This window comes from Raphanus sativus, chromosome 4 (assembly GCF_000801105.2).
Source record: "Raphanus sativus cultivar WK10039 chromosome 4, ASM80110v3, whole genome shotgun sequence".
Taxonomy (NCBI): Eukaryota; Viridiplantae; Streptophyta; class Magnoliopsida; order Brassicales; family Brassicaceae; genus Raphanus; species Raphanus sativus.
The window spans coordinates 30,853,057-30,874,410 of NC_079514.1; the positions used below are offsets into that span (position 1 = coordinate 30,853,057).

Sequence of the window (21,354 nt, forward strand, 5' to 3'; positions counted from 1 at the left end):
TTGAATATGTTTGGGTTTGATGTGTCATCTGTTCATCAAGACCATTGGTCCAATTTTTAAATATAATAATCATTCTTCTTTCTTCTCTTTAATTAAAAATCTGAATTATAGGTTTATGTCGATGACTTCTGAACATTTCTCTGAATTAACTAAAAATAACTCACCGTTTGTTAATTTTCAGAAAAAAAACTCACAATTTGTTTTATTTTCGTGAGGCTGATGACTAACGATGACATGAGTTACAGAATGTTAAGAAAGCATGCATATAATAGTAATGTTGTTGATAATCAGGTGTAGAAGACCCCATAAAAACTATGCAAAAATACTTACAAAATAAGCATCATCAAATTTAATACAATATGGTAGTCCAATGGCAAATTTAGTAAATAGCCTAGTTATTAAAGAGTTAAGGTCAAAAGAATAAGAGAAAGTTTCTCATGATGACACATATGCAAAATGGTACACTTGTAAATAATTTATCTTTGTAAGATTATTTTTTTATTTTGCTTCTACTTTAATAATAAGGGGATTCAAGATGGTTATCTAGTTCAAAAGCCACGTCTTAGAATCGACACCGTGTTGTTGACCACCTATGTATTTTGGAATTAATACATCTTCTGGTATGTATCTTGACATGTGCAAACAACTTCTTAAACCAGTCGATAATGTTTTTTAATTATACGGTGTATATTCTTTTTTTTTTATCAAGTACGGTGTATATTCTAAGGAGATTTGTAGAACCTTTGCTCATTGTACTTTTCAGTTAGTTCTAAAATATTTGTGCTTTAAATAACAAAAAAGGAGTATTTAACTTTAAATTAACTATATTATAGTGCTCGTTTTGGTACTTCAACTACCACTTTATAGACAATTTGCTTTTGCGTTGTCGGCTTGCACGCGTGCGATATAATATTTGTACAGTTAACTTTCATTCATTTGAACCATATTATAATGAAAAAAGAACACAAATGATTGTTTCAAAAAAAAAGAACACAAATAATTATAACACAGAAGTTATTAATCTATATTATTAAAACAAAAACACTACAACTTCTTCTAGGTGGATTTTAAAGTTGTATCTTATGTAATTAATGCTATATTAATCTATTTATTATTAGACATATCTTTTTATAAATAATTAATATCAACAATTACCATAATTTTTTACTTCTTACCTTATTATTATATCTACTACGTATGTTTCCTTATATTGCATATATTTTACTATAAGCTATATACATCCACTAGCATATTATACTATAAGATAGAATATTAATAATACATCTACTAACATATAATACTATACGACAGATTACTAATAATACAATATATTATCTGTATTCATTAACTTGCATCTATCAATATTAGCAATACTATAAAGACGATTAACTCTATACTTTGAACTTATAAACCATGATATACTAATCTATAACAAAAATGATATTACTGTTACAAATTAGTTTTTATAAATTATATATAGCAGCAATTTGTTATATAAGATAATTTAATCAAGACCCAAATCTTTTTTTTCCTGTTCAGAAAAAAAGAAACCTACGAATATATACCATTAAGTTAGCCAAAAATCTTCCGAATAAATAGTAAATCTCACCAACCCAAAAAATAAATTAAAAATATAACAAAAGATATTATGTTTGTAATTTAGCTCACTGGGTCGGGTATAAATCTGTTCATTTCAGGTATGAGTTCTTCGAGTTCTCAACATTTGGATCTAAGTATGTATTTGATTTTTTTTTGTTCAGGTTGATTTTTTTTTGTTTCGGATCATTCTAACTTTTTTATATTATAAATCTTAAATAATATACAATATGTATATAAAATATGTGAATCAAAAGATAAATCCGGGCAGGCGCGCGGATGATGATCTAGTTAGTTGTAAAAGCATATTAACCATACATCTTCTCTAACCTACAAATAATTAGACCGATGTCTATCAGTCTATGTCACTCTGTGTACGTGTTAATTAATATATAGTATTTATATTATCATTTATAGTTAGGCATGGGAGAGATAGGTTCGTTCCGTTCAATCCTATAGTTCAGATAGTTCAATAATTCGGTTAGAGAAAATTATACTGAAAGTGACCAATTTTGGTTAGGATATGGTTTAGTTTGAATAATTTGGGATTTGCCATTTTTACCAAATCAAACACAATTTATTTATTTTTGTTACAATTAGATTAAAGTTAGATAAATTCAGTTACATTTAGATAAACTAGTTACTTCAATTAGTCCATTTCTTCAATTTTAAATTGAAGTATTTTTACTTAAAGTTGAGTATATAGCGGTATAAACTGATTTATGTTGGAAATAGATTGAAAATATCATTTAACTGATTGGTCTGAATGAACCCAACCAAACCAATATTTGATGCCAAATAAATAAATTCTTACTGTAATAATAGTTACTAGAATAGATGTCATTTGAAAAAAAAAAATGCTATATAGGGATATGGTTTGGTATATAAACCAATTAAGCCGATATACTAGTATAATTATATATAAATTATATAATATAATTAATAATATAAATATATTTTATTTACTGATATGATCTTCTTATTTAAAATGTTAATTTTAGTAATTTAGTATTTTATATTTTTCATTTTTATTAAATTAAATAAAACATAACTTTTACTCTTTTGTTGACAAGTATGTGTGCTAATATTTAGTTAATTATAATATGATGGATTACTAATTTTTATTATTTTCATTCTGTAAAAACTATTATTTTTATTAACTTAATATGTTTACTAATTATTTTAAATAATAAAATAAAATAAAATAAAAATGTCTATTTAATTACCAAAATATTTTCATGTTATATAAAAGCTGATATCTAATCATATGAATTAAAATTCATTCATATTATAAAAGATTAATAAATTTATTATTTTTGGTATAAAACCGAATAAACTGAAAAATCAGTGGTATATAGACCAAACAAAACCAAAGAAAAATGTTGTAATATGGTAATTACTTTTTATAAATCGAAATAACGAAAAAACCAAAAAACTGAACTGATATTCAGATTGAATATCTCGACACGCAGTAATTGAATTTTGAAGTCATATGATTATTAGGAATTATGACCAATATAACATTAAACACGACTAATATCCAAAAATATAGTTTCTTAATTAATGTACTAAGCTTTCTGAACTATAAACTTACTCAATTACTAGGTGTTTTCCTGTATCATGTGCAATAATAAAATTTTAAATTTAACATATTTAAAATAAAATTATATTAATATTCAAGATTTTATATTATTTTACCAATATTGTAGTATAAATTTTGCTTTAATTGAACATAAAATTAAGATAAAATAATAATTAAAAAAAATTAAATTATACTTAAGAATAGATATGTATATATTTAAAATTATAATCTTACATAGATTTTTATCTATTTCTTTTGGAAAAATATATTAAATAAAATTAATTAAAATTGATATAAATCTATATAATTATAAAAAATTACAAATGAACAGTATTTTTAGAATCTTTAAATATATATATAAAAAGTTAATAATATTACGGTTAAGCATTTATATTTTTTTAAAAAACTGTAAAACAATTTGAAAATACTTTTTACTAATAAAATTTTATAACTATAAATCATATGTCACATTTTTAAAATATTTTTAAATTATTTATTGTCATATTTGAATAGATTTACTTTAATGGTTATGTATAATGTATTTCTATATTATAAAAAGTTTACAAAAATATAAATAAACATTAAATGTAATTGCCCAAGTCACATTTTTTGTTAATCCATGTCATCATTTAATATGACATGTCACATTTATTTGGTCAAGAAGATTATGTAGATGATGTGTTAAAATCAATTGGCAAATAATGTATAGGGAATATGATGTGGTTATGAGTTATGACTCAATATCTTTGGAATCATATTTACGAAATTATACAGTTTTTAATTTTATCGCTAATGATTAATAAAATATTGATTTCACAGTGAAATGCTGAAACTTGCATACATCGAATGTCCTAAGTTACTTCCTTAAAAATAATGTATGTTATTTTTTATAAATCATCAATACAACTACAAGAACCAGTAAAATATATAAACAAAAGTTTTTGAAAATTCTCTTATATATTAAATGAGAAATCATTTTATTGACTTCTGCTAGACGTGTCACTCATACAGACAGTCTGAGTAAAATCCTTATAATTTCATTGGTCGATGATTTTTAATTTTTGTTTATTTTAATCAAATCTAAAAAGTGAAATCATAGAATCAATTAATGGTAGTTGCCAAACTATTTATATAGTTTTATACATAATCATTTATAGTATCATTAATAAGAGCTTACAAATCAATATATAAAGATCTATACAAAATGTTATAAATATTTATAAAACTATTTATAAAGAAAAATTTCTCATTATTTATAGGAGTTTACAAAATGTTTATGATGGTTAATTGGTTTTAAATCATCACAGAAGTTTTAAAAATCTTTACAAAATTATTTATAGGAGTTTACAAACTATTTATAAAATCTTTATAAAATTATTTAAAGTTAAGATTTTAAATTATTGATCATTGATAACAAATTATTTTCTTGAGTTATAAAACCATTTTTAGAATTTATGAAACTATTTATAAATATTTATGAAACTATTAATAAGGATTCTAAAACTTCTGAGAAATAATTCATAAAATTTAAAATTTGTAAATATTTTATGTATTATTTATAATTGTATAGTTTCCTTTTTAAGAGGTTTTAAATGTTATCAAATCAGAATCAATCGCAAAATATTATTTTCTTACAAGTTCATCATTTTAAAAAACTTTTTCAAAATCTCAAAAACAAAAATAAAATTGTTTTGATTTTATCTAAAAGAAAGTAACCAGAAAAATTACATCAATCATAAAAAATCCAAAGAATATTATGAATAAAAGTATATTCCTAAATTTATGAAATTTTATATATTCTTAACTTTTTATTAAATCAACAGAATTCATATATATATATATATTGCTTTGTTTCTTCTTAATAATTTTTTGTGTGTTTATACTTTAATTGCAAGTGTGAGTCTATTTATCACATTAGTTAATATTTTGGATTTTAATAATTTTTACTAGATTTTGATCCGTGTTTTCAAAGCGTGGATGTGTTTTCCTCTAAAAATTTCTTTTAAAATTATAATAATTTATATCGACATCTTGAATTATTATAATTTTCCATTTAAAAAGTATTTAATATAAGCATTTAATTATTATAATGTAGCTAAATTTTGGAATATACTATAAGAATTAGATAATCCTGGAAATATTGTTGATAGCATATTTGCGAAAAGTATATTAATTACATATGTATGTTTATTATATAAATATTATATAATTTGGTCAAAAAATGTATGCTAACCATCATCAACTTTGATGTTTCCAGGAGCAATATTTATTTAAGGTGCAAGAAATCAGTAGATGAAATGGACAGTGGTAGTTAGGGAATAAATTGGATTTAAAATGTGGGTTTACGTTACTCATTTCTGGTTAAACATACCAGTCCTATTGAAGAACTTTTGCATTTGTTATGATTTATACCGTATGGGCATACACTCAAGATAATCCAACTTAATTAACCAATAGCATGTGCCTACACTCAAAATAATTAAAACAAAATCGGTAAGCTTATAAATAACGTAAATACCCTTAATGAACTTATCGAATTATATTGAAATCAGTAGAAAAAAGTGACAGGTTAAGATAAAAAAAGCTATAGGATTCTGCTTTAATAGTATAGATGGACAGAAATTTGATCTACAAACCAATTAAATTATATGTATATATGTTCTAACAATAATGTTATAAAACATTTTAATGAAATATTGATTTGTAAAAGATATAAAAATATTTAACTAAATACTACATAAATCCTATTTAAAAATTTTAAAAGTATTAATAAATAAAATATGTTTAAAATTAGCTACCAAAAATTCAATTTAGATTTTAAAATATTAAAATATATTATCGCATGTTGAAAACACAAAATATTATATTATATCAAAATTTGTACCCGCAAATTTGCGGGCAACCACCTAGTATATATCGATTTGGTAACCATGTCTTGGACAATTCTTATAGTTTAGCAACAAAAAATTATAACATGTAAGGTCTTTTAGTGTTAGATTCTTAGGGTTAGATTTTAGATTAGTTTTTTCTTTGTTTAATGGACCTAAACTTACATATCAATGTTGATAATTTATACTTTACATATTTTGGTATTTGATACAGTAATTAACTGAGACTTTTTGGTTATCAAGTATACTTTAAGGTTCAAAGTTTGTCTTTTAGGATATAGTAGACGTGTAATAGAATACACTCAGTTTTAGGGTATATTAACGTCTTTTGTGGTCTACTAGGATTTAGGAGTACAAAAAAATTATTACATTAAATTTACTTTTTATGAAAAATTTCAAATCATATATTAAAATTATTACAATAATTAAAAAATTCTAAATTTGTAAATTATTATTAAAAATAAAGAATAAATAAAAAATTTAGTACACTTATTTGTAAGCTACCAAACCGGAAAAAGTTTTCAGATTAGAAATATCAAAATAATTTTAATTAATTTTATTTTTTGTATGAATAAATTCAAATGATAGTCTTCAAACTAATATTCAAAAACTGTAAGAAAGTATATTAAAATTATTAAAAAATAAAGAATAAACAACTATAATGAAATTACTATAGTAGATTTCCAAAAAGTCTACTAAGTAGACATACAATAAAGTTTACTCCAAAATTTTAATTTAGTAGATTTCAAAAGAAGTGTCGTAAAGTTTAATATAGTTACAATTTTGTCTTCATTTATAAATGAAATTCACACTATCTTTCTATAAAATGAGAAATTGCCAAAAATACCATTTTCATAGTACCACTTTTCATGTTTACACTAACCACTTTTACCACTACTTTTAATGAAGGGTTTAGATTTGAACGTTTAGGATTTAGGGTTTAGATTTTATGTTTTAGGGTTTAGATTTGATGTTTTAGGGTTTAGGGTATAAAGTTTAGGGTTTAGAGTTGAGGATTTAGGGTTTATAGTTGAGGTTTCAGGGTTTAGGGTTTAGGATATTTAATTTAGGGTATATAGTTTAGGGTTTAGGGTTTAGAGTTGAAGATTTAGGGTTTAGGGTTTAGAATTGGAGGTTTAGGATTTAGAATTTTGGATTAAAATTTTGAAAAGCATATAAAAACAAAGATATAAGAGTCTTTAACATTTTAATAAATAAGGTATTTTTGAAAATATGTACTTAGTGGTGGTAAAGATGAATAATGGTACTTTCAAAGTGGTATTTTTGAAAATTCCCCATATAAAATGGATGCACAAGTTTCTAGCATCCTCCCACTCTAAAATTCTCTTCCTTCTCTCTAAAACTCCTCTTTCATTTCTCTCTAAATTCTTTGAATGTGAAGAAATTTTTTTGTTTACTTCGTTAATTTTTCTCATGTCTTTTTCACAATATTATTTTGTCTTTGTAGGTATTATCTATCACTCATGGTTTTCATCTAAATATGTAAGTTTTAAATCTATAGTTTTTAAATCTTTATTTTAAGTTTATAGTAAAATAAAGTTATAGAATTAAACTATATGTATTTATTTTGCTACTATTTTATCTTATAAATTCTTTTTTTGAAGATTTTTTCAGATTTAAAGCTATTTTCACTTGAATTAGCTTTAACTTTTAAGTATACTTCATTAGAAGTCTACTTTAAAGTAGACTTCATTAGGAGATTCTCCACCTCCGCCGCAGAGAAGAACCAGAGATGAACTGGAAGAGAAGAAGATAGGAAGAGAGAAGATTCAAAGGAGGGGCTCTGGCAACCGCCTAAGAGGATGCGATGGCACCGGAGAAAATGACCTAGGGTTTTGAAAAACTAGAGAGATGTTTGATAGAAATATTTAGAGTGAGAGGTATGTTCCTCTTACTCGACAATCCACTTGATGCAGTTCCAGGAAATGAAGTATTGTTTTTGTAAGGCGTGATTGACAGATTATTAACGTAAGCATTATACTCGTTATTATCCAATTAACATTTATTTCAAAAGCATTTAGAAAAGCATTTACAAGATGCTAATGCTCTCCAAATGATATTTATTCAATGCTCTCATATACAGTTTTTGGTAGAGCATTTGGAGTTAGAATATATAAAAATTTAAAAATAATTATATATAATAAATTTTATTTCTATTTAATAATATAAAAATATGTTCTTAATGAAAATTATATATATTTTTAAAAAATTTGTGATTAAATATTTTTAAATTTTCAAAAAGAACAATATCTCACATTTAAAATATAATATAAATTATATAATTACACATATCATTCATTATTTTTAATAAAAACATAACATAATATATATCTAGATATTATGTATGGTAAAATAAACATATCTATATTATTCAGAAATAAATAAATTATATATCATATATTAATTTTTATGATAATATTATATATGAACCATTTACTGCTCTACCAATAAATAAATAATGATAATTTATATATAAATATATAATTTATTCATTTTATTTAATAATATGAAAAATTATATTTATATCAAAAATAAATTTCATATTTAAAATAAATTTCATATTTTAAATAAATTTTACATTTGTTTATTTTTATATAATAATATTTCATATTTAAAATTTAATTTGATTTATATAATTAAATAAGATTCATAATTTTAATAACAAATATATTATTAATATATATTGTAATGTAATATATATTATTTTAAAATAAATATATTATATACTAATTTTTATGATAATTTTAAAATTGTATACTGATACTGATTTACCAATCACTTTATAAAATTTTTTAATGAGAGTATACATCTTTTGCATCATACTGTCACTGTTTTTTCATCAGTTGTACCAATCGATGCCGTAAAATGAGAAAAATGATGTTAATGGAATGTTTGAGCTTAAAGAGTTAAAAATGGTTTTTCACGGTGGTTGGAGAAATTGATGATAGTGATATTATTGTAAATAAAAAGAAATATTTATGGTGTTTAAGATTTTTTTGTCATTTTCAAAAAAATAATCATAATGGCATTTTTATAAATATTTGAAAAACCTAAAGATCGTATGGAAAGATCATAGCAAAATATTGTTGACAAAAAAGGGTTACTTTGCATTTGACTTCAATTCTTGAGTCCTTTTCGCAAAACACCCTATATTTGATAACATGTAATTTTTTTCGGTAAAGACCCTGAATAGAATAGATGATGTAGATATTGATTATTTGACCCCGTAAAGCGAGAGAGAGAGAGATAAGGTAGAGAGATAAAGTAGATCTGGTTTGGGTTCGGTGTACGGCCGGCGCGTGAGCGATCGTGCCGTCGCCGGAGCCCCTCCTTTCCCGTTAGTGTGTTGCCTCCTTGCTTCTCCTTCGAGTCTTCTCCCCTACCGTCTTGTCTAAGCTCTGGTCCTGTATTTATCGTTCGTCTTTGTCTCGCGGAGGTGAACGACATCAACGGTGGCTCTGCGTCTGGAGTCAAGGGGCGGCAGTGTGGAGGGGCCTGGCGTGGTGAAGTCGACTTGTCAAGTATCCGGTGAAGATCTTTCTTGCCGTTCAGTTTTTGGCTCAGAGATGGTGGGTTTGGCTTTCTGGTTTTGATTTCAGCTACGGTGCAAACAGTGGATGTCAATGGTGCGATTGTGTGTGCTTGTTGTGGGGATGCGTGGTTAGCGCAAGAGGTCAACACCTTTGAGAAGACTCAGGTCTGTTTCGCTGTTATCTCTGTGGTTTAGAGTCCTTCTCCTGGTTTTGGAATAAGTGTTCTTTCCGGATTGTCTTATGTCTCTCTTGTCCTCGGTGGCTTCGGTGAATGGAAGCTTTTTAAATAGGTAGAAGCTGTTGACTCTCCGAGGAAGGTTCAGTTGAGAAGGAAGATTAATTTCCAAGCGTTTGTCTGTTTGCTTCTTTGTCGGTATATGGTGTTTGGCGTGTGTGTTCTGGTTTGGTTCCTTGGACTGAAGGTTCAGGTTATCTTGGTCTTCATTGTGAAAGTCATTGCATTGCTGTTTCTTACTGGTGCTGCTTGCGGCAAGTTGTCCGGCTCGTCAAACCCCGAAGTCTTATCTCTATTCTCTTCTTTACGGTTTGTGTTCGAAGACTGGATGCAAGAGTCAAGGTTAATATGTGTTTCTAGTAGTTTTTGTATGACACCCGTTGTTTGGGTTTGAGCTTCCCATGTGTGGGCTATAAGCTTCCGGGGATGTTAACGTGTTTCCTGTCGGATTTAGTTGTTCAGTCTTGTGTGTGTGTTCATCTTGTATGTTCCTCTGTTTCATCAATCAAAACTAGTTGGGAAAAAAAAGAATAGATGATGTAAGCTTTGAAACTAATTTTAAATTATGTATTTTATAACTAACCATTCGATATCTATATATATATATATATATATATATGTATATATGTTGAAATTACTATTAAAATGTAGTTTATTTTATCAATATAAATTAAACCAATGATTTTTGGAAAGTGGACAAAAATAAATCATTAGTCTTAAGTCTAAACTACTTATTTATTGGGAGACGAATTTTCCTGTCCCAGAATGAAAGAATGAGAAACATCCACAACCTCTAATATTTTAGGGTTTCCAACATCTCTTCAAACGTAACTCCCACAGAATGAAAGATCATTTCAACCTTAACATCAATTATTCTGAGTTAAAAGAATAATCAATTATATATTTGTTTTCCATGTTTTCCATGGTATATAATACGTTTTTGCGAAAACAGAAAATATTACATCACATTCTGAAACTGAAAACTATAATAGTATCGTGTATGCAAATACTTCTGCACTCAGAAACTATGATCTTCAAACATATAATTAATCACTCAATTCAAACCCTAACAAATGTGAGACAATATAACAAACTAACAAACATAAGAGCACAATTAACGCTGTCTTTAAAGACATCTATTAACATTAAACCAAATAAAAAAATAAAAAAAAGGAAGGAAAGCGTAGACACGCCTCTTGCGTAATGACCGCGAAGGCTTGTCTCTTAGTGCCACACGTCGAAATATCAGTGGCCAGTTGATCGGTTACGCGTAAAACGCGATCAACTCTGTTTCTCATTCTCTCTCTCTCTCTCTCTCTCTCTCTCTCTCTCTCTCTCTCTCTCTCTCTCTCTCTCTCTCTCTCTCTCTCTCTCGAAAGGTCTCTCTCGACGAAAGGCGATTTGCCGTCTCCATCGATTGATCTTGTCGTCTCCGTCGGTGTACCTTATCGGCGACGCCTCTTTCTCTGTCTCGCTCTCTCTTGGTGGTTCTCTGTCTTGGTAGTTCTCGCTCTCTCTATCTCTCTCTCTCGGTGGTTCTCGGCTTCTCTCTCTCTCGGTGGGTGTCCTCGAGGCGACGAAGCTCTCCTTCGGTGGCTCAGATCGGAGACGTCTCCTTCGGTGTCTCTTATCGGCGACGGAGCTCTCCTTCTGAGGCTCTAATCGGTGACGTCTTAATTGAAAGGTAAGCGGTGGTTTGTTTTTTTCTTGATTATGCATGTCTTAATCATGCATATTCTTAGTCTGATCAGTGGTTTTCTATGTAGTTTGTAGGTACTCTTCAAACCGGTATCTCGGTGGGACTTCTCGTTGAAGCTTTCTCTCGGTGGCTCACCTCAAATCGAAAGGTAAACCGGAACTTCTCTTGTTTCATTCTCTGTTTAAAAATAAAACAGTTTTGATGTTGATATGTTCGATTGATTTGGTTTGTTAATTAAGATGTTAATTAATAAAATGGATAGATCAAATATGATATGTTTGTAAGTTTGTTTCAATTAAGACTGATGGATCAATGTTTATTTGCTCTGTTTCTAACCTTGTTTTGTTTCTGTTCTTTGAGGAGTACAAAGAGGAGTACATTTGGTGGTAGGCCGAGAAGCAAGAGGAGTACATTTGGTGGAGCAAAACAGGTAAAAGTCTTCTTCTTTTGAAGTGATAACTAGGTTGTAGTTAATGTTTTGCTTAGTTGTAGGTTATGGTTGTGTTAGTAATAACTAGGTTTAATGGTTGAAGTGTAATAACTAGGTTTAATAAATTGATTCTCTTGTCAGGGTGGAGGATCAAGCTGAAGATCGAGTAAAGGTTCAATGGTTCAGAGGATCAACTTAAACACACTGCACAAATTAGGTTGGTGTTACTCTCTCTTCTCGTTAAAGAATTGGTGTAGGTTGTGGTTAGAATTAAATAGTCTAAAGCCATGGTTAAAGTAAGGATATGGTTGTGATAAATAGAAGTGATGGCTACCTATAATTGTTAAAGCTTAGTGTGATTAACGTAGTAGATATATATCAAATCTATAATTGTTAAACTCATGAATGCATCTGAACGCACTTCCCTCCTTCTCTTCCTTCTCGGCCTTCTATAAACTCACATTCCTCCTTCTCTTTATTTTCATCCCCTTCATATTCCTTCTCAACATCTCCCCGATGGATTTTAATTCAAGCCAGTCTTCTGGCTTTTTAGACTTACTAAACAGTCAACAACCACCTATCAATGAAAACCCAACTCAGTTTCTGAGTTTTCAACCTTCTCCAGAACTTGGAGGATCTGGATCAGGTGCTGAAATTGGTGAGGACCGTAAGCAAAGGTCGAAGTGGTCAACTGCTGAAGACCTCGTCCTCATCAGTGCATGGTTGAACACCTCCAAAGATCCAATAGTTGGGAATGAGCAAAAGGCTGGAACATTTTGGTCGAGGATAACCATTTATTACAATGCAAGTCCCAATGTCGTTGGTTTGGCTAAGAGAGAGCTAATGCAGTGCAAGCAAAGGTGGGGGAAGATAAATGATGGTGTCTGCAAGTTTGTCGGATGCTATGACATTGCAACAAAACATAGGACCAGTGGGCAGAGTGAAGATGATGTTCTGAAGAATGCACATGCCCTATTCATCAACAATTACAAGGTGAAGTTCGCATTGGAGCATGCCTGGAGGGAGCTTAGGAATGAGCGGAAATGGCGTGGAACTTCTGGAAGTACTCAGCAAAGCTCAGGTTCAAAACGAAAGAGGGTCCCGGAAGATCAATCTTTTCAGTCATCAGCATCTATGCCCAGTGTCAATGTAGAGAAAGAAACAAGGCCTATCGGTGTTAAGGCAGCCAAGGCAGCAGCAAAGGCGAAGGGTAAAAAGTCGTTGACTGAAGCAAGCAGCAACCTCCAAGAGGTGTTAACTTTAAAGGATAAAGTTAACAAGAGCAAACTGCTTGACAGTTTATATGCCAGAATAGAGCCACTAACTGAATTAGAAGTGGCGCTTAAGGAGAAACTGATAACTGAAATGTTATCTATGTAATATTCTAAACTATCAATGATATAAATTGATGTGTATTTCTCTATTTTTATCTATGCTTAATGATCAAGTGAATGTGTTAAATTATCTCTATGTGTATTTCTTTTAAAGTGTCAATGTTTAAATGATATGTCTGTTGTGTTTTTGAATTTCAGGGATCAACTAACCCACATCAACTAACACCTCTCCCACAACAAGTTGATGTTGCATCACCTGAAGTAGAAGTGGTGGAGATATCAGATGAAGAAGAAGTGGTGGAGATATCAGATGAAGAAGAAGAGGATATGGTGGAGTTATCACACGAAGAATACATGCGCAATATGGACAAATACAAGGCTTTGAGGTCTGGAATCAAGCTAGAGGAAGGAGAATCCTCACGGACTACATGAAGACAGCTTGTGTCTTGTCTTGTTTATGTTGTTTCTGTTGTGAATTGTCTTGTTATTTCTGTTGTGTCACTGACTTTAGTGTTGTCTCTTTATGTCACGGACAGGTAGAGGAAAGACAATCCTATGGCTTTTTATGTCACGGACTTTAGTGTTGTTGTTGTATTTGCCTCTTCTCAAACTCTATTTATATCTATCTTTCATATTCATCATCTCTCCATCGTAAGAACAACATACTCTATTTATACTTTCTCACCTTACTCATCTTTTACTCTTTTAAACATCAAAGCCATCTTTTTCTCATCAAGTTATTTCTTTAATCACTATATATGGCTTCTTCTTCTCAAAATACATTAGAAGCATCTTTTGATAATAAAATTGAAGAGCTCTTTGAGCGACATTGTGAGGAAGCCATTGAGAATTTAACCACTCTCACTATTCAAGAAGAACGAAAAAAAGAAAAAAACGAGTTCAGATCGAAATACATCGTGAAGAGGGCGATGTCCGTTTATGGCATGATTATTTTAGTGAAAATCCTACCTACGGTCATAACATATTCCGCCGACGATTCAGAATGAACAAGCCATTGTTCATGAAAATTGTTCATCGACTCTCAACCGAAGTTGAATTCTTTCGACAAAAGGTAGATGCTCTCGGAAGGCGTAGTCTCTCTCCACTACAGAAGTGTACAGCAGCTATTCGTGTTTTGGCATATGGTTCTGCGGCTGATGCTGTTGACGAATACCTCCGACTCGGTGACACCACAGCTCGGTCATGTGTGGAACATTTTGTGGAAGGAATAATATATTTATTCGGCGATGAGTATCGAAGAAGACCAACACCGGATGATCTTCATCGTCTACTTTATGTTGGTGAAGAACGTGGATTTCCCGGGATGATAGGAAGCATCGACTGTATGCATTGGAAGTGGAAGAATTGTCCTACCGCTTGGAAAGGTCAATATTCACGTGGTTCGGGAAAACCCACAATTGTTTTAGAGGCGGTTGCTTCGTATGGTCTATGGATATGGCATGCGTTTTCTGGATCTCCAAGTACCTTAAATGATATCAATGTTCTTGATCGCTCTCCTGTTTTTGAGGACATACGAGATGGTCAAGCTCCGCAAGTCACTTTCTCTGTCAATGGAAGAGAGTATCATTTGGCTTACTATCTCACCGACGGTATCTATCCGAGATGGGCAACTTTTATCCAATCTATTTCACTACCACAAGAACCAAAAGCGGCTTTATTTGCTAAAAAACAAGAAGCATATCGAAAAGATGTCGAGCGTGCTTTTGGAGTCTTGCAAGCTCGTTTTGCCATTGTTAAAAATCCAGCACTTTTTTGGGATGAAGACAAAATTGGAAAGATTATGCGAGCATGTATCATACTCCATAACATGATAGTAGAAAACGAACGAGGTCAATCCACTCAATATAATCTTTTAGAGTTCCGAGAAGGAGAAGACACCGGAAGTTCACATGTCGATTACACGTTTTCTATAGAACGAGAAACAGATATCGGAAATATAATGGATGCTGAAACTAGCATTCGTGATAGTCAAATGCATGAACAACTAAAAGCTGATTTGGTCGAACATGTATGGAATAAATTCAGACATGAGTATCCCAGCAACTGAGCTCATATGTTTCTTTCAAATTTCCCACCTTTAATTTACTAATTTTTGTTTTAATGTGGTTTATCTATGTTTAAAATATTTCTTTTTAATATGTTCTAATTAATAAATATTTTCTTTTTGAAAAAATAATTTAATTTTTTTTTTAATGTTAAGAACTCTAAATTAAGAACCTTGCATTGGAGCTGAAAAATTAAGTGTCTCTTAACTACAACCTCTTAATCATCATTAATTACTTAAAAATTGTTAAGAGTCACATTTTAACTCTTAGGGTTAATCATGCTCTAATACTAGCTCCTACTAAGAAATTATCCCATTTCTCTTTCAAATAGATTAGAGCTAATTAATCGATTGATTAATCAAATAATAAAGTAAGGAATCAAATTAGGCAGTAATTGGGAAGTGAAGAAAGACGAAGAAGTTTCAACTCCCTAAAAGCAGGATCTTGTAATAAAAAGACTTTGTCCCCATCCCCAACACCTATCATGTGTAAGTATTCTCTGTCTTCTCTTTCTTTCCCTTTGAACAAGAGTCTCTGCTCTATTGGCTCAATTCCACTCTTTATTGCTATCATCATCTTCAATTCACCTGGAAATGAAAATAGTCATAAACAAGTGATCGTTTGTATCAAAAGACGAACCAATTAATTTACAGCCAAACTAGAACAAATTTTTGTTTATTTATATCTTTGGTCAAACAGTCACTATCTTTTATGCTAAACTGAAAATATATATTAATCTGACACTGAACCAAATAACAGGATGACTACACAACTCATTGTATAGTCATCCTGTTTTTTGAACAAAAATGTAGCATGCTTATAGGAAAATAAAAAGAAATATATGATTCTTCATATAAGGTATTCTAAAATACAAAATGTTAATAGTTGTATTTTGAAAAGATAAAAAGTCAACTAGTTCAAATAATAGCATAAGTAAAAATGTTGCAATATATTATAGCTAGTCTTACTCTTACTACTTTTATGCCTACATGCAGAAAGTCAAGTGTTAAATTTTATACTTTAAAATTTAATACAGTTCTACCTGGAAAATATTATGCTTAGTGAATACTTAGTTGTTTAAGCTGGCTTCGACAAAAGCAACAACAACAGAAATATACCCTATCATTTTTTCAACAACAGAAGTATGCATGTGCTTCATCAAAATGTTTAATTTTAATATCCGAGTCCGAACATATATATATAGATGAACATATATACGTTCTTGTGTAGTTATTACCGAAAGTGGAGTTTGCATCAATGGAGATTTCATATGAAAGCTGAGAAACAGTGGAGACTTTAAGGCTGATTAAATCGTCAGTGTTGGAATCTTCTGATCTCTTCTGAACCAGCATCCCTCCAGGTCTCATCTCCCATTTTATAGTGTTATTGTTACATGATGATGATGATGATGATGATGATGATGATGATGATGATGATGATGATGATGATGATGATGATGACCTCTTGTTGTTGCTACTGCTTGTCCCAATTCTTCCACACCCAAACCCAATGCAAAACCTCTTTGGCATTAGCTTTCCCATTCTCTCTCTTTCTTTCTTTTGCTTACGAGAAGAAGAGAGACGTGATGTCTTATATTTATAGAAAAATAAGGTTTGGTACACACTTAATAAATATTCTAAGAAAATCATATGTTTGGAAAAGTAAATAAAGAAAAAGAACGTATAATCGTTTTAGTTATTTAATTTGCCCAAAAGACTTGTTAAAGTTATAAAATAATAGTTCAAATACTCTTTTATTTAATTAGTTCATTTTTCTTTCTTGTGGGTTCTCTTTCTCTAGGCTTCTTAAAACATTTTCAATGGTACACCAAAATTCAGAGTAACTCTAGTTTAGAATAAAATATAAAGTAAGTTTTTGTGTTTCACTGGAGATGCTCTTATGATTTTCTTCTTCCAGTCAAACATCAAGGTGTAAATTCTTGAAAAAAATATTATACAACATCTACATTTCATATATAGCTAACGTATGGTGAATCGGTGATTGGTGAATGATATCCAGTTCATTAGAATCAGAGTTCGTTTTTTGCTCAGTTTAGTTAATTACTGTTTTGAAAATAGAATTTCACGAAACTGAAACCATAGTCGAGTACGTACAATAGTTCATGTCAATTATGTATGGGAAAACAGTGTTCATGACTATTTTCATTTCTTATACTTACCTAGCTAGAAGAACAGTGGTTAAATCTAGTGTCTTTAACTCAACTGTAGTTGTTTTTAAAGACAATTCGAGAAGCTGCTCCTAAAAGTGCAAAAACAAAAACAAACAGAAAAGAAAGTCATACACTGTCAACTATTTTTGTAATTAAGGTATAAGATTCTTCAAGATCATCTTCTTTCCCGGAATTTGATTACCATTATATGACCTTCCTCTCTTTGTCCGTTTTGCGTGGTTTTGTTGTAATTCAGGAGTCAAATATCTTTGTGATTGATTTGTAGTCTATGACATCATGATGATCAAAAACAACCCTAGTGTCCATAAAGGAATCTAATTGTCTAAGAGAAATGATGACTACCAAACTCCCTTTTTTTCTGTGGTGATCTGTACAACTTCAACCTCTAAAGTTTCAGTTGTATAACTTTTTAGCAAGACTAGAAACACCAGGGTTACCCATTAGTTTAGATTACTCATAGTATATAGTGATACTCGGTTCCAATAATTTATAAATCGAAAAATCTGAACCAAAACCGACGAATATACCTAATTAGCTGTGCTTAAAATACTATTGAAAATGGCTGTGAAAATTCTTCTATTATTTCCTTGTTAAAGGTAAAAATGTAAATTCACAACTTTCCATCCACTTTATAAACCTATAAACTATAATTCGTGTCCTGTCGTAGTAAAGCGTGTGGATTCTTGTGTTAGTTAATAAGGCGTTGTTAGGTGAATAAAATCTTTTATATTTTATCTTCCTCTAAAGATGTCCCTTGAGGTTTACTTTACGATGGAGAAGGTCAGTTCTGTTAACCTTTAGGGTATCAACCCACGTGGGTCGAAAATTCATAAATATTACGATTTTGTTACTATATTGACTTGATTTAAAATCAATTATCAACTTTTGTAATCAATTAAAATTTTAAATTTAAACATATTTTTTAGTTAGTAAATTCTAAAATCTCTGCAGTATACCTTGAGTTTTGATTTTAGACATTTGTTCATAGATAGGAATCTACCGTGAATTATTTGAAATCATTTAAAATACAAAGAAATTTCAAATCCTTTGAAATTGAATAACACTAGATTTTTTTAATACAACTATAATTTTTTTAAAAGATTAAATTTTTAATTTGTATTTAGTTTGGTTGTTATCTTAGATTTGTAATCATCTTTTAGTAAGTTTATGTATAATTCAATATATGTTCTTTGAGAATCAAATGAAAATTAAACTATAGTGTTGATCAAGTCAAAGATACATAAAATTCTAGTTTTACAATTTATTTTGGTAGTTATAATATTATTTGAACAAAATAGACTGATAGTAAAAAAATATTTTCATTCTATAATAGTTACTATCTTTCTTAAAATCAATTTAAAAGGATACTATTTCATATTTAAAAATAAATACAATAATTTTTTTTAGAAAACTATTTTGAGAAATCATGTTATATAAACTATTAAGTTATTTAGAACATTAAAATAAATGCCAAAATATTTTCTTCTGAATTATTTTTGAGAAATCATGTTATATAAGTTCAATTTTAAGAAATATTTATATCATTTATGAAGTACAAATATAGATAAATTGTAAATCACAATTTAAAAAAATCATTTTGAAAAACATAAGTAAAATATCTCAGTAATATTCATTTTCTAAGTTATAATTTATGTTATTTAAATTATTTTTATTCCTTTAAGAAAAGAGCATGATATAAAGAAAATATTTTTTATATTATGTTATTTAGGTTTACGCTTTAGAAGGAATATTATTTTTCATATCAATTTTTTTAAAAAAAAATTTAAATTTTGTAGTTATTTCCTTTAGTAAATTTTATTTGGAAATAATAAAGAAAAGGAATCTAAAACTAAAAAAATATAATAGTGGCAATTAGATATAATATATGTAGTTCATTAAAAGTGATTTTGTAATTAACCTTCATAACAAATTAATAGTGCAACCTGTAAGAAAATGACTTCTCAAATAATATTAAATTAAAATAAATGCCAAACTATTTAAAAATTTACCAAAAATATCCAGTAGTATTATTTCTATATCATTTTTAGTTCATTAAATATATTTATTTTTATGTTGTTTAAATTCTTTAGTCCTTTGATATAAATAAAACACTTTTGCTACTTTTAAAATGTATATTGTGTTATTTAAGATTATGCTTTAGAAGGAATATTATTTTTAATTTCAAAATTATTTTTTGTGAACTTTATTTTTTTGAAATCATATTATGTATAATATTTTTGTGCTTTTAAATTTTATATTAATTTCTTTAATATTGTTTTTGGGGAAGAATATAAAGAATAAAAACTAAAAATAAAATTAAAAATAATATATATATAAACATTTTGGTTCATTAAATGTATTTATATATTTAACTGTGTTAAGAATTAGTGTTAGTTTGGCACATAGGAAAGTGATTTTTAGATAATGGGGATGATTGGTTAAGTTGTAACTGTAAAAAAATTACTTTAGATTTTAGTCTGTAGAATATTTTGTTTAGTTTTAAGGAATGTTGTTTTAAAATTTGTTACACCTGAAAAAATAGAGCTTTAGAAAATAAGGCTTTTGAAGCTATTTTTTAGTTTTGGTTGTAACTTTAGTTTTTTGGTTGTAGATTTAAAAAATCAATATAAAACATGATTGATGATATTTAGAGCGGTAGACAAAAATTAAAGTTAAAGTCATTTTCTACAGTACAATCGATCACCCCAATATAATAGAGATTTCAAATAACACTAATACTAATCTTTTTATTTTTATTTAATCATTGCAATGTACAAAACTAAAAGCCTTCAAATGTAAGGAAATCTACGAAAAGTATATGTTATAAATGTCAACATGATACATATGGATATACAACTCATTATAACCTTTCAGTTTCATGCTTTGTAAAGATAACACGTATAGAATTATATATAAACACATATTTATATAGTTAACAATAATATATATATCAGGTGTATCTAAATTTACTTTTCCAATTCATTACATGCCATGTTCTTTACTTCTTTTTTTTTTGAACGCTGATTTATTATGACAGTGCAACTATAAAAAATATTACATAGACAATTCGACAACCGACAATACTATCTGTCTTATGAGATCTACGCCTACACTACAAGAAAACATCGGTATTCTGAGGGACATTCCGAGAGAAAATGAATTCCTCGGAATTTCTGACAAAATACCGAGGGAATACCGAGGAAATGCGAAACTTGGTTTCCTCGGTATTTCCTCGGAAAATACCGACGAAATTCCGAGAAAAGTCAAGTTTGTCGGAATATTCTTATGGATTTCCGACGAAACCGTCTTCCTCGGAAAAAACCGACGAACTTCTGAGAAAATTTTATAACCGTTAGAGAGCCGTTTGGAGATTTTTAATATTCCGAGGAAATTCCGAGGAAGTAGCCGTTAGCGTCGGAATTTCCTCGGAATTTCCTCGGTCTGTCGCCAGGATTTCATCTATAAATACAACCACCCATCTTCCTCTTCATTCACTCCATTTCTTCATCTTCCCTCCTACTATCTTTACATACGAATTTGATTGAAAAAAATATGTCTTCTTCAAATTATTTTCTTTCTTGGATCGATCGACCTCATTTGGATCCGAACACGAGATTGCTTACGGAAGAATACCAACGAGGTATAACCGAATTCATGGGGTTAGTTCGCCAACTACCGGAAGCAGAAACATGTATGTTAAGATGTCCTTACTCTAATTGTAAAAATAGAAAGGTTATTAAAGAGTGGGATGTTTGGACTCATCTTTTATTGAGTGGGTT

The 21,354-nt window shown here is 29.1% G+C and overlaps 1 protein-coding gene across 1 annotated transcript; it reads right to left on the reverse strand.

Annotated features, from left to right (window-relative positions):
* Positions 1-15,663: 15,663 nt before the first annotated feature.
* On the reverse strand, positions 15,664-16,954 carry LOC108852890 (BAG family molecular chaperone regulator 2). The gene is made up of 2 exons (XM_018626366.2): positions 16,622-16,954; positions 15,664-15,971 (listed from the first exon to the last, which is right to left on the reverse strand). The coding sequence occupies exons 1-2, from the start codon at positions 16,923-16,925 to the stop codon at positions 15,763-15,765; spliced, it is 513 nt and encodes a 170-aa protein (XP_018481868.2). The 5' UTR covers positions 16,926-16,954; the 3' UTR covers positions 15,664-15,762.
* Between the last annotated feature and the right edge of the window lie 4,400 nt (positions 16,955-21,354).